This window comes from Cynoglossus semilaevis, chromosome Z (assembly GCF_000523025.1).
Source record: "Cynoglossus semilaevis isolate Cse_v1.0 chromosome Z, Cse_v1.0, whole genome shotgun sequence".
Lineage (NCBI taxonomy): Eukaryota > Metazoa > Chordata > Actinopteri > Pleuronectiformes > Cynoglossidae > Cynoglossus > Cynoglossus semilaevis.
Window position 1 is genome coordinate 14,659,726 of NC_024328.1, and position 13,322 is coordinate 14,673,047.

The window sequence follows — 13,322 nt, forward strand, 5'->3', positions numbered from 1 at the left end:
GGGGGGGGGGGATTTATTTAAAGCAACTCCATAAAAATTCTCTGAGCCCTGAGCTAACGTCTGAACTCCAAAGTGTCAGGACACTTCATCGCAACAGCGGCCTCTAGAGGGCCCACAATGAGTGAGTGGTTTAATTAAAACGCATACAATACTTGTGTACAATAACACCACAGGGGGCGCCTCTGAGGCGCAGCACAATAAAGTCTTACCCCAGCCCTGATCCTAATGCTAACAGGACATCATTTTAGAAGTGCGCGGCTGCACTGCTACAGGTGGACACTAGCGGTCGCCGTCAGCTGGTTGTTTAGCTGTGTCCTTTAAGGGGAAATATTTAACGGGGTTGCACCCCTCAGATTGAGAAACGCTGCACTACCTTCATGTTTCTAGGACAAGACATCCCGCTGAATAAAGACTGTAGTCGGAGAGGGTATCAATCGCAGCGGTATATGAGAGGGTTTTCGGGTTGTTTTTAACCATTTCTTCTCTTTCCTCTTCCTCCTTCCTCTTCCTCCTCCCTCCTTCCTCACCCTCCTTCCGTGCCCCTCTTCCTCACCCCTTCTCCTCTTCGTCAGCATGCGTTACGCCTCCACGCCTTTGGACAACTCCACAAGGTCTTGAACATGGATCTTCTACCTGTGAGCAGGTCCTCCACCAGGTCGCAAGAAGGTGTGTGTGGTGATGATGATGATGATGATGATGAAGATGATGATGATGCCATCAAGCCAGTTTCTCTGTTCATGGCAGGATGTCAGAAGAGAATACGAGACGGAGTGTGGACGGAGGACAGAGACTTGATCAAGAGGGTCAAAGGTACGTCACCTTCTGCCTATTGATACGTCTCAAGGCTACAGCCAATCACGAAGCTCCGTTTGTCGCATGACATTGACAATGGACAGTGATCTCGCCGCCCAGATGTAATTACACCGCGGGGCAGATTTGGACCCCCGGGCCTGAGCTTGAGGCGGTGATTCCCAACCTCCGTACCGTGGTACCCTAGTGTGACGTGAGAGATTGTTAGGTATTTTATTTATTGCGTTTTATTTATTTTTTTGATCGTCAGATCACGAAAGGCAGAACAATTAAATCCTCTTCTGCTAGGTGGCAGCAGAGAGCTCTGAAAAGTGAAAGATCTAGTAGGGGATTTTTTTTTTTCAACTAAACAGGCCTAGAGATTTTACTCAATTACGAGGTTGTTCGAATGAGAAAAAATACGTCGTACTTCAAAGTACTGCAGTAACGCACTAGTGTCTTTTTGACGTGTTACATGTCTCCCGAACGTCTTCAGTCCTGGACCGGAGGATGACGGACCCAAACCATCCCATGAACGCGCTGATGCGTCTGAACCAGATGCACCCGGGACTTCAGTACAGGCTCCTGGCCCAGTCCGGTCCGGTCCACGCCCCGCTCTTCACCGTGTCTGTGGACGTACGGGGGAGCACCTTCGAGGCCACGGGGAACTCCAAGAGGACGGCCAAGCTCCACGTCGCCCTCAAGGTGTATTTCTGATCTTTTACGTAACTGTTTTACACTAGTCGTCCGATAATATCGCCCGACAGATATCATCGCATATTCATCGTAATATCTGTCAAAATCTGTTTTTCCTCAGAAATCCCGATATCGCAATGTCTGGGTTTTGACAAACGATATGTTGCCCTAAAAAAAGTTTTCTAGAGCAGCAATTCTCAACTTCTGTCCCGGTGCCCACTAGCGTACCATGAGAGATCGTTAGCTGTGCCGTGGAAAATGATCCGCTTTCACTTAATTGGTCCCAAAACTATTTTTTATTTATTAATTGCATATATTTTTCTCTTTGTTTCGTAAATACGTGACAAGCAGAGCAACTAAATCCTCTTCCACTAAGTGGCAGCAGATGGCTATTAATGGCTCGTGTGAGTGTCTTTCTTCAATTCCTGTCTTTTGTTTTAGTAAACAGGAGTACATTTTTAATAATGGTTGGGAAACACTGTTCTAGATAAACGGCTGTACGTGAAAATGAAAGTCACTAGGTGGCAGCATTGCAGCGCATTTAATGAATTTTACTTCAATAATCAGGGGATTCTGGTGCCAGCAACTCGGACAGTTTTTCGTACAGATAAATAAATATTTTCAGGCCCACATATCGGTATCTGTTGATATCGGAATCGGAAACGAAAGTGTGACTTACGTGTTTCCAGGCCCTTCAGTCACTGGGGTACGTTCCCAGCGGTCATGGAAACCAGGACTCCCCGAGTGCTGACGAAAAGTCCGACTGTGAAGGAAAGAACGACAGGATGTTGACGAGCTCCATCTCCGCCTCCGTCGCCTCCAGCACGGACGCACAGGAGGTGGGAAATCGCACACACGAACACAAACTCACGAAGGTTCAGAGTCCTGAGATGCGGGTTCCGTCTCCATCCGTCTAGTCAAGAGCCCCCGGCCCCATCCTGACCGCGGGAGGGAAGAACCCCGTGATGGAGCTGAACGAAAAACGGCGTGGCCTGAAGTACGAGCTGAAGTCAGAGAGCGGCGGCAGCTACGACAAACGCTTCGTCATCGAGGTACGATCTCTGACACGCACGCACGTTTCTTTGGAGATTGCTTACTGCGGGGGGGGCAGGTCCAAATTTTTTTCACAGAGGCTCAGATTTGATAGCGAGAAAAGTTTGTGAGGTCCGAATTGTTCTGCGTGACATTTCTTCGAACCAATAAAATTGGAAAATTTTTAATTTCATCAAATTGAGGCTAAATCTCAATATCCTGTTGTTCACGTCCGAAGGATGACGTAAAATTTAATTTGATGAAATTAAATATTTGGGGGGGGGGGGGGGGGGGTTTCTGGACACCAATTCCTGTTTCGGGTTGTGGACCGTAAAAAATTTAAACATGGACCACATTTGGGCCATGGGCCAGACTTTGGACACAACTGGCCTACAGTTTTTTTTTCTCACTTTGCCTCCAAACAGTTGTCCTTAAAAACACGGTTTGAAAGTGAAAACTCATCTGACCCGACAGCGTCACCTGGTCTTTTTAAAACCCGGTGCTTTGTCTCGCAGGTGGAGGTGGACAAGCGGGTTTTCCGGGGAACGGGTCCTAATAAGAAAGTGGCCAAAGCGAGCGCCGCGCTGGCGGCCCTCAACAGTCTGTTTTCGGGCGCCAAGGCTCCGAGTAACAAGAAGAAACGAGTCAACGCCGCAGTGAGGATAAAAAAAAAAAAATTATATTTACAGTTTGACATAAAAAAAACCCAAGCATCCGTGACGTCACGTTAACGCATGTCCAGGTGCAGAAACCGGTGACGTCCGTGATGATGATCCCTGCCCTCGCCGCCAGACCGCCACGACTTCCTGTCATCCCTCGGACCCACTACATTACCCCCACACAGACACACGGTTACTTCCCCCCGGGTGAGAGACAAACTAAAATTTAAAAAATTGTTTACTCCTTTTAGCCCAACTTGAAGTGAAGATCCTCAGGGTCGGTAAAAAATAGACAAGTCAAGACAAGTTTGAAAAACTCTCTCACCCTCCTCCTCCCCCCTTTTCTCTCTGTCTCATCATTAGGTTTTTGTGCCTCATATGGTCCCAGTCCTGCAGGAACCATCCCCGCCTACAGTAAGACATCACCCTGTCTCCCCATCTGTCCCCCCCATCGTTATTAAACACTCACCCTGTCCCCATCAATACTAAAAACCTCACCCTTTCACCCGCCTGTAAAAAACATTCAGTCCATTCAGTCCTTAATCTTTATTAAACCCGGTGGGTTTAATAAAGATTAAGGACTGAAAACATTCAGTCCACTCCCCCAAAAAAACCTCACCCACCTTTACGTTTCACTCTCACCCCACCCCGTCTGTCTCACCCTGCCTACCTTGAGGCTAGTTCTCAAACCTCGTCCTGCTCTCGTTGCAGGTGGTCTGTACTTGGACCATGCCTTTTACCAGCTGCCCCAGGCTGTGGCCCCGCCCCTCATCATCCATCTGGGCCCCCAGGACTTTTACTGACCTCCTCCTTGGACCAGGAGACACCCGGCCTAGCCGTATGGATGTCCTCCGGCTGGTCCACGTTGCTCTGGGGGGCAGGGGGGTACGTCACAAACCAAATGTCTACTGCCACCAGGGGGCAGTGTTTCCGTGACATCGAGTTGTACTGTCTTTTAAGTGAATGTAAATATGATATGAACCACATGGTTCATATATGGAAATGTGTGCATTTGAAAATATATTACGAAAAAATATACACACACATATATATATATTGACATATATGTACATATGTTAATAGAAATGTTAAAAATACTGATTGTTGTTCTTATTAAATGTACATAAAAAGTGTTTCCCAAAGTGGAGAGTGATTGGGGGGGTGAAGGTGGGGGAGGAACAAAGGGGGGTAGACGCAATAGCTAGTAATCTGTTTACATTGATGTGGTAGACAATGGTTCTATCTATTAAGGGGGGATGGGGGGTGCCGGAACATGTTTGGAGACCACTACCACTGTCCTCCGTCAGATGCCCCCCCACCCTCCCCCATCATCCCGAACTTCCGATCATCCCGACCCTCTCCCTGAAGCTGACCTCGTGTGGCTGCATCGTGACGTCACAATAAACAAAAGCCACCGCCGACTGCCTTTGATGTCCCGTGATGTCACCTCAGACCACGTGTACCGGTGTCGCCCTCGCAACCTCAGCAACAACCAAAGGCTGAAAGGACGGACACAGCAGTGGAAGTCTTTAGCGCAGCACGATGATGGGCGTCAACTGATCCAAAAACCCAAAGAGCACAACACGAACACGAGTCAGAGACCCCGCCCCCGGGCTGCGGTGAGGAGGAGGAGGACGAAAGTTCCTCAGAGAATATCATGGCTATACATCAGCAGGACACAGGAGAGAAAAAGCCCTCCGAAAAACTCCAGGAGGAAAATGTGGCCCTGCGGAACGAGAAGGACGAACTGAAACAGAAGCTCGAGAACCAGTCCAAAGAGAACAAGGACCTCCTGGACGCCGTGCTGGACCTGCAGGACTACAAGAAGTTCCTGACGCGCAAGAACTCCTTTTCGGAGGCGGCGCGGTGCAAGGCCCAGGAGGAGATCGACGACCTGATGGCGAGAAACACCGCCCTGCAGGAGAAGGAGAAGAGGATGAAACTGGAGCGAAAGCACCACAACGAGGAGGTGGCCGGCCTCCAGCTCCTGCTGGACAGGAAGCAGCGGGAGGTGGAGAACCTCAGGAAGGAGGTGTGCCACCTCCAGTACAAGGTGGAGGACGCTCAGAAGGCCCTGAGGGAGAAGGACGACGTCATCCAGAAGTTGACCAGAGTGGAATCCCTGGTGAAGATCAAGGAGGAGGAGGTGCGCTACCTCACGCACCTGGTCGCTGAACTCCAGGAGAACGAAACGGTCTTGAAGGACAAGAACAAGAAGATCCGAGACCAGCTGAGGCAAGTGGCCTCCCTGAGGCGGAAGCTGCACGAGGACAACAGTGGCATGAAGACGGCCATGCAGGACCTCCAGTGCCAGGTGGAGAACGGTCAGAAGATCATAACGCAGCAGAGCATGGAAAACGCCTGCAACCAGAAAATTCGGGAGAAGAGATACCAGATCATATGTGAGTTGAAAAACCAGGTGGAAGTTCTCAAAAAGCAGCTGGAGGCTCAGCGAGACGAGCCCCGGTACGAGGATAGCAAGTGGCAGATGCCGCGGTTACCCGTGGTCATCACTATCGTGTGCATGTTCTCCCTGATGAGACTAGTGGTAGGAAAGTAGCATCGCGCGTCGGGAAGCTGGTTGGTCGTCGGGGCTTCGCTGTGAAAGTCGCCGCGGCCGCCTCACCCGACACTAGGATACGCCACTGTCGATCCGATGCTATCCGTAGGGCTGGCACCAGCTGTTTACTTAGTTTCAAAGCGTTTCACTCACGTCATGTCGCTTCACGTCTTGCCTTAACCCCTAATGGCTAACGGCAGCCTCTTCTCGACCGACAACTGGCGTTTCCCAATTGCGTTGAAGAGCTGGGGGTGGACACTAAACTAGCATTAGCTTACTAATATTTTTGCCACCATGTAACGCTGGGCTCTTTTTTTGGGCCCGACCTTTAATTGTTGCGATTATGGTGCGTAGCCGTTGTGAATTTCTGTCTTCACGTGTGTGGCCATTTTTTACACATAGTGGATTTGTAGCAGGGAATAGTCGTTGATAAACATCCAATGACATTCTAGGAGAGTTCCTGGTCTGTTTTTTTCTTCCCATCAATTTCGTGGCCCTACACTGCATTTATAGCTAAACGTCGTAGCCTAGCTTAGCTTTGTGTCTAAATATGAGGCAGGCTAATCCCAAATTAGTTTTTTAATTTAATCCGGGTTCTGGTATGAATACATGCTACAGGCTGGATAATTCAGGATGCCACCCAGTGGCAAGGATGGTCAGCAGGCGCAACATAAATAATCGGAAATACATGTGTGTAAATAAGAGTTGGTGGAGTTGGTTAGAAGTAGAGGTGAATGTAATGAGATGGAGGCAGATGGCGCCCCCTGCAGGGAACAGCTGGAAGAAGATTTAGTCACTTGTATACTTATTTATTTATACTTAATCACCAACTCGGTCACTCCAAATCTTTTTTTTTTTGTCGCTGGACCTTCGCGGTCCTGTCGCGTTCAATCGCGATCTTGTCATTGTGTTTTGTGCCAGTAATTGTTTCCTGCCATTTTTTCCCCCCGCAGGTGCATTTAGTGTTAAATTCAGAGGTGAAACGTCTCGACATCCATGGAGAACAATCGCAGGAGAACCTCGGGCTCACGGGTGTCATGAGGAGTTAGGATTTTGATCAACTCGTAAAGTATAACTTTTAATTTCTATTTCTTTTTTCACATATTTTCTCTTTGTTTTGATCATTTTGCGACTTTTCCTTAAGTCCGCGTAGACCCGACATCTACGTGTCCTTTCCTTTGTTGTACTTTGAAGAGCAAGGTGCGAATGTCCGTCCTCGGAGATCAAGTCGAGCAAGAAAATAATTTTAAAAAAATTTGACAATTGGCAAAATCAAGTACGACACAAGATCGTTTTTATTGAACTCACACGAAGTTTTAACAGAACTTTTTTTTCTACAAAATAGACAGTTTGTTATTTGAAAGATTCTTGCTGTGTGAGGTGTCTTCAGGCAAGGAGTGGAAGCAGGCGGTAGATGGTCGATTTGTTTTAATAACAAACGTCAAACAAAACAGGTCCAACAATAAAGCAAAATAAACAACTGGAGAAGTATTCTCCAGTATTCAAGAATAGACCCAACCAAATGTGAAAAAACCACTGGAAACCACTGAAATCTAACATATTGTTGTTGATGTCAGACGTGACAAATCTTTTTTTTTTTTTCTCACCACCAGAGACTGTACCTAAACACGCACTCGCGCTAACAATGAATCTACTGCGAAGATGTGTAGAACGAGAAGGTTAGTATGGGCGATGTTCCAGGAAGTAGGTTCATAACATCTGTGTTGAACTCCCATTGGTCAGTGAACATCATGTGACCTGGAAAGCTTGCTAACCTTGGTCCTGAATATGAGTTTAGAGCTAGCCTCGAACAAGAACCGAACCTGGAGTCTTTTTTTTTATCAACGTTGCTCCTGATTGGCAAGAGACGTCCAGAGTGTCCAGTTATTATGGCGTTCGCCCCGACAGATGTTAGCGCGGACCAGCGCAGACACTGCTTCGTACACATCTTCACGTCTCCATAGCGTCGGAAGACGAGTTCTTGACTTTAGTCTTTCGTTCTGCGTCGCACTCCGTGCCGAGTTCTTCCAGCAGCGCGGGGTCAAGCTCTGGTAAGGGGGCTCTCCAGAACTGGAAGGAGTTGTAAACACCGTCGTCAGCGGTAGTGTCTCCGTCAGAAACCTGAGGGGGAATAAAAAAAAAAAAAAATGGACTGTGAAGAATTCGAAGTTTAAAAACAGAACTACAATATTTATTAAAAAAAATAAAACCAGTATTTTATATTATAAAAAAATTAATTATTCGTATTTTATATCGCCCCCTAGTGGGGAGGGACGGAGTTAATTATGTTGCGTTTACGTTTTATTTTTTTTAGCACTGGAACTTTCAGCAGCAGCTCCAGGGCGACGCCTGCTGGTCATTTGCTGCTATTACATCAACCCGCCTCAATGCGTAATAAACACGCTGATTTGTGATACTTAAAAAAAACTTACCTTAGTAGCTTCAGGAATTAACGTGTTTAAATCCAACGGTTCTTCGTGGGGTCGTTTTCTGTCGCTCGATGTTAAACTGCTGTTTTCGTACTTTCCAGAAACCGTCAGAACTTCTTCTTCTTCTACAGCGTCGTTCTTCCGTTTGTCCGCAACACGAAAACCCGCCGTTTCGTGTTTTCGCTCCGGTTCCGTCGAATGGTACCGCCGCTTCCTACAGCATCCGTCCGGCAGAGACACCGGGCTCAGACACACACCCACGCCGGCAGACACGTTCTCCAACACCGTGTCAGCAGCGTGGTGTAGCCGGCAGGGTTTTTTGGAGGAAGTCTCGAACAACAGCGAGTCCTCGGCGCGTCTTTTCGCCATTGGCGTCAACTCCGCTAAACTGTTAATAAAAATGTTACGAATAAAAAAATAATTCCGAGTTTAAGACCGTGTCGTTTTTCCTCTTTCCTTAAACAACGCAGTTAAAATTCAGGCGAGGGAATCCTTCTGAGCCAATCAGAGCACAGCTATGGAGGCTAACCCCGCCCACAACCAGTGTTGCCAAGTTGTTTGGGAGAAACAAGCCATACGTCCACCAACATCCAAAAAATAATTTTTGAGGAAAACGTTCACGTAACTGAACGAGCTACGTACACGTCACGCGCGCATTTAATAATTAAAACATCGCGGGGACCTTTCCGATTCAACTCTCGGTCTCTGTTGTCTTTCCTAATCTGAACGTAGCCCTTGCGTTTTTGTTGCTACAACCTGATAATCGTTTTTTTCTTTCAACAATCAATCGATAATTATCGCAACGAGTACGTGTTTTTAAAGCAATTTTATTTAAAGAAAAAAAAGTCCAACGTTTCTTAAAATAACACTTGGCAACCCTGAGCAAAACCACTTCTCTTAATGTGGTAGTTGTTGTCAGCAGGGGTTGCCAGATCCGCTGTATATAAACCGTAAATTTATACTTAAAACTTACGGTTTGTTTTTTATGTAAATTCGATTAGAAAATGGCGTCTGGTCGTGTTCGTTTGATTTCAGTGCGGGAGAGGTTTAAGCTAGGCTTTAGCATCGTTCGTGCTTAGCTCAAGTGTTGTCTAAAATAATACTCGTAATCTACGATATGTTTTTAAGAACATATCGAATGTTTCTTTGTTTTGCTTAGAATGAGAATGGAAATAAGAAACTTACTGACCCCTGCTGGTCTGTGGATCTCACAAGAATTACACAGGAACTGTTTTTTTTTTTATTAAAAGAAAAAATATCTTCATTTCAATACGTGATAAGAAAACAAACATTTACGGACTCGGTTTACGATGTAACGAAAATATAAATACATTTTAAAAGATGACACGATTTAACACCTGCATTCACACACACACACACACACACACATACACACGCTGTAACGGTTAAAAATGGACGTTTTTTCCTCTGTGTTTGTCTTTGATCTCCTTCATAGTCACTGTTTTTTCCGCCTTTATTTTCTTTTTCCGAAGATCATTTGCCGTCACGTCAGACTGTCCGGACCTTCGCGGCGCGGCGTCTTAGCCGGCAGGGGAGATTTCCAATGCCTGTCGTCGTCCCCGCGACCGTCCGAGAAGCGGCCCCCAGGTTTGCGTGCGACGAAGAACACGCAGTCGTAGACGTACCTCAGCATGGAGCGGCTGTTCTCCGTGTACGTGGTCTGCAGCGACTCCTTCTCCACCTGCCGGGAAATATATGAACGTTCCATGATGATGATGAAGGGCGAACGCGTTACGACGGCTAGGTGTTGGCGCCGGTCGTTGGGGTTTTTACCTCCAGGTGGAAGCCGAATTTCACCATGGCTGTTCGGATGTCCTCGTAGCTGAGTTCAACCGAGAGCTCGTTGGCCATGTTCTCGTAGTGGTACAGCAGTGGACCTGGAGGAGGAGGAAGAGGAGGAGGAGTCAGAAAAAAAAAAAAACTCCCAGACACGATCATGGTCTGTGGTTTTCAGCTCTGAAAACAAAGTTTCTTAATACAGTCGCCTGAAAATGCTGGTGTAGCTATACTGGTGGGGACACTTTTTTTGCAAGCCCTACTTTTGTAAGGTGTGAGTGTTTTTTTTTACTTTGGTACAAGAGTACTAGAGTACTTAAGAGACCAAATACTGCAGTACTGGGATCATTAAAAATGTGTTTGTGGTTTCTGGCACATGGTAATAGTGGTACATGGTGGTACTGGTACGTGATATTACTGGTACGTGGTAATACTGGTCCTAAGATGGAGAGCGTTGGTGTGAAATTTGGAGACAACCGTGTCTCGTCTCAAGTCTGGAGTTCGACCGAATTCTGTCGGCCCGTAAAGTCGCCGGTCCGCTCACCCAGGTTGATCCACACTCCGCCGGGCTTCAGAATCTTCCAGATGGTTTCCACGTACTCGATGACATTATGAGCCGTGTCGATGAAGAAGCACGTGGCCACGCAGTCCCAGGACACTGGCAGAGGCAGCGAAAAAAAATAAAAATAAAAAAATTTAAAGATGTTTTTCATTCTTCTGTGACCTTGTGACCCCAATTGGTTCACCTGGTTCGGTGTAGACCTCCACAAAGTCTCCTGCCACCATGGAGAAGTCGGAGTCGGGCGGTAGACCCTGAGGGTTCACGTCCGGAAAGGTGACGGATCGCGTTTGGTCCGAGGACTTCTTGTTGTTGCTGAACTGGTGGATCCACGGGAACAGGGTCAGGGCGTTCTCCTTCTCGCACCTGATCGGAAAACGTTGCGTGAGTCGGGGGAGGGGGGTCTGGTAACGTAACGTAAACGTGACAGCGTTGGTATTCGCAGGGCCCGTTACCTGTTGAGGACGAAGTTGGAGGAGAACAGCATGAAGAGGCTCCACTCGTTGCCCTGACACGTGTAGCCCAGCCGAGCGACTTCCCACGCTAGGCGTCCGAGTCCGGCCCCCGGAACCAGGACGCTAACCTTAGACACATCACTGACATAATAAAACACACAAGAGTGCAAATACAACATGGAAAACACGGTAGTGCTGAAGTCATAAGAGTGATGATGATGTAATGAGGGTTTAGTGACGTCACTGTAAGTGAACAAACACGTCGTAGTATACTTTATAAAACGCAGTCTGCTTTTGTGTATTTTCACGGACATATTCGTCAGTGGAGTTACGGTGTAGCTATAAAACGCCCGTCACGATAGTTAATTTTACTATTAATAAAACTTTACGTTGGGTTTTTCCTCCCGTAACACACTTCAACTAGCGCTGCAGCTGTCGATACGTTCGTGTATAACGATTGTTTTCGTCTCTTCTAAAGTTCTACCTTGTGGTTTAATAAACAGCGCGGCTTGTGTTTTTTTCTCGTTAAACCTTTTTATATTTGTATTTTAATATTCGCTCACAGCGGTCCTGGCGACGTGTGCGTCACAATAACACCTCCGTAAGGAACACGTTAGCGGAACCGGTGTTTAGCGGCAGCGAAATGACAGGAACGAAGCGATTCCATTCAGCAAAGTTTTAATTATTTAATAATTTCCTTAATTCGTAAGAGTCGAGTATTTGTTTCAGCGCTACAATTAAACATCGCTAATATGTATATCGTACATGGTAGGATTATTAAAATTTAAAAAAAAAAGCACCGCTCGGAATATTTACAGAGAACTTTCTGCTAGATGCTAACATTAGCCGTCTTTTTAGCATTTCATAGATGCTAACTTTAGCCGTCTGTTTTATTGACGTCACTGCTAGATGCTAACTTTATAGCCATCTGTTTCATTGACGTCACCGCTAGATGCTAACTTTAGCCCTCTGTTTTATTGACATCACAGATGCTAACTTTAGCCGTCTGTTTTATTGACGTCACCGCTAGATGCTAACTTTATGTCTGTTTTATTGACGTCACTGCNNCTGCTAGATGCTAACTTTAGCCGTCTGTTTCATTGATGTCACTGCTAGATGCTAACTTAAGCCGTCTGTTTCACTGACGTCCCTGCTAGATGCTAACTTTAGCCGTCTGTTTTATTGACGTCACTGCTAGATGCTAACTTTAGCCGTCTGTTTCCTTGACGTCGCTGCTAGATGCTAACTTTAGCCTTCTGTTTCATTCTTCTGCGACCTTGTGACCCCGATCAGTTCACCTATTTCATAATACCACGTACCAGTAATACCACGTGCCAGTAATACCACGTACCTGTATCATCGACGTCACTGCTAGATGCTAACTTTAGCCGTTTGTTTCATTGATAGTATTTGTTTTTCGCTCTTTTAAATTATGTTTTTTTTTTGTGCCGTTTTGTTCGTGTCACGATGGATGTACGAAGCGTTCTCTGTGCGTTTCCTACTATTGGTCGTTGGGGAAGAGCCTCTGGATCTCCTGGATGATCGGCAGGTAGCAGGTGTCCCTCTCCGACTGGCCGGCTTCGCTCCAGTCTCGGACAAACTGCTTTATGGTCGACTTGAGCTTGTCCATGTCAAACGTAGACGGCGGGTGTAGCTTCATCGGATCTTCCTGAAAAAAAAAAAAAAAAAAAAAAAACAAAAAAATTCCCCCCACACATCTTTCCACTAGCTAGCGGTGACTTACCCTCTCGCCGAACCCGGTGTTCTCGAACATGTGCAGGCTGTTCTGTACGATGTCCTCCAGAATGTCCTGGTTGCACGTTGCACACTGACCGATGTAGTTCAGGTTGGACAGAAACCCTGGCAGCAACTTCTGGTGGTTCGGTGGTAGACTGCGGAACTGCCTCTGAGCCCGCTTGACCTGCTCCTGGATGTGAGTCCTGACGAAGGAAGGACAAACGGGTCAACCGTCGTAGCTAAATAGGCTAAAAAAGCGTTAAACCCAACGACTAGCTAAATAGGCTAAAAAAGTGTTAAACCCGATGACTAGCTTAACAGGCTAAAAAAGTGTTAAACCTGATGACTAGCTAAATAGGCTAAAAGTGTTAAACCCGACGACTAGCTAAATAGGCTAAAAAAAGTGTTAAACCCAACGACTAGCTAAATAGGCTAAAAAAGTTAAACCCGATGACTTGCTAAATAGGCTAAAAAAGTGTTAAACCTGACGACTAGCTAAATAGGCTAAAAAAGTGTTCAACCTGACGACTAGCTTAACAGGCTCAAAAGTGTTAAACCTGACGACTAGCTAAATAGGCTAAAAGTGTTAAACCCGACGACTAGCTAAAT

At 46.6% G+C, this 13,322-nt stretch overlaps 3 protein-coding genes across 7 annotated transcripts in view; 2 read left to right on the forward strand and 1 right to left on the reverse strand.

The window, feature by feature from the left end:
• The window catches only part of LOC103398025 (spermatid perinuclear RNA-binding protein-like), a 30,585-nt gene extending 26,288 nt beyond the window's left edge, over window positions 1-4,297 (forward strand). For 3 of the 4 annotated variants that reach the window (XM_025052949.1, XM_025052950.1, XM_017042784.2), the window contains exons 10-18: window positions 573-666; window positions 745-810; window positions 1,286-1,494; window positions 2,175-2,324; window positions 2,403-2,537; window positions 3,033-3,173; window positions 3,260-3,383; window positions 3,540-3,590; window positions 3,888-4,295. In XM_025052949.1, coding sequence (XP_024908717.1) covers window positions 573-666; window positions 745-810; window positions 1,286-1,494; window positions 2,175-2,324; window positions 2,403-2,537; window positions 3,033-3,173; window positions 3,260-3,383; window positions 3,540-3,590; window positions 3,888-3,979 — 1,062 coding nt within the window. In that variant the 3' untranslated portion in view covers window positions 3,980-4,295. 4 annotated transcript variants of the gene reach the window in all.
• A 96-nt stretch (window positions 4,298-4,393) lies between these two features.
• LOC103398027 (trichohyalin-like) lies at window positions 4,394-7,480 on the forward strand. 2 transcript variants are annotated; one of them, XM_008336510.3, is made up of 3 exons: window positions 4,394-5,578; window positions 6,690-6,805; window positions 7,350-7,480. In XM_008336510.3, exons 1-2 carry the CDS (start codon window positions 4,834-4,836, stop codon window positions 6,791-6,793), a joined length of 849 nt encoding a protein of 282 aa, XP_008334732.1. In that variant the 5' UTR covers window positions 4,394-4,833; the 3' UTR covers window positions 6,794-6,805; window positions 7,350-7,480. The 2 variants fall into 2 exon arrangements, with proteins under 2 accessions (XP_008334732.1, XP_008334734.1); XM_008336512.3 differs by having other exon boundaries at window positions 6,690-6,800; window positions 7,350-7,412.
• Window positions 7,481-9,392: 1,912 nt separating this feature from the next.
• carnmt1 (carnosine N-methyltransferase 1) overlaps window positions 9,393-13,322 on the reverse strand; it is a 5,314-nt gene continuing 1,384 nt past the window's right edge. Inside the window, exons 2-8 of the mRNA XM_025052973.1 lie at window positions 12,721-12,916; window positions 12,479-12,645; window positions 10,977-11,117; window positions 10,709-10,887; window positions 10,507-10,620; window positions 9,960-10,063; window positions 9,393-9,867 (exon numbers count right to left, since the gene is read on the reverse strand). Of these exons, the coding sequence (XP_024908741.1) occupies window positions 9,670-9,867; window positions 9,960-10,063; window positions 10,507-10,620; window positions 10,709-10,887; window positions 10,977-11,117; window positions 12,479-12,645; window positions 12,721-12,916 (1,099 nt within the window). The 3' untranslated portion in view covers window positions 9,393-9,669. The remainder of the gene's footprint in view (window positions 9,868-9,959; window positions 10,064-10,506; window positions 10,621-10,708; window positions 10,888-10,976; window positions 11,118-12,478; window positions 12,646-12,720; window positions 12,917-13,322) is intronic.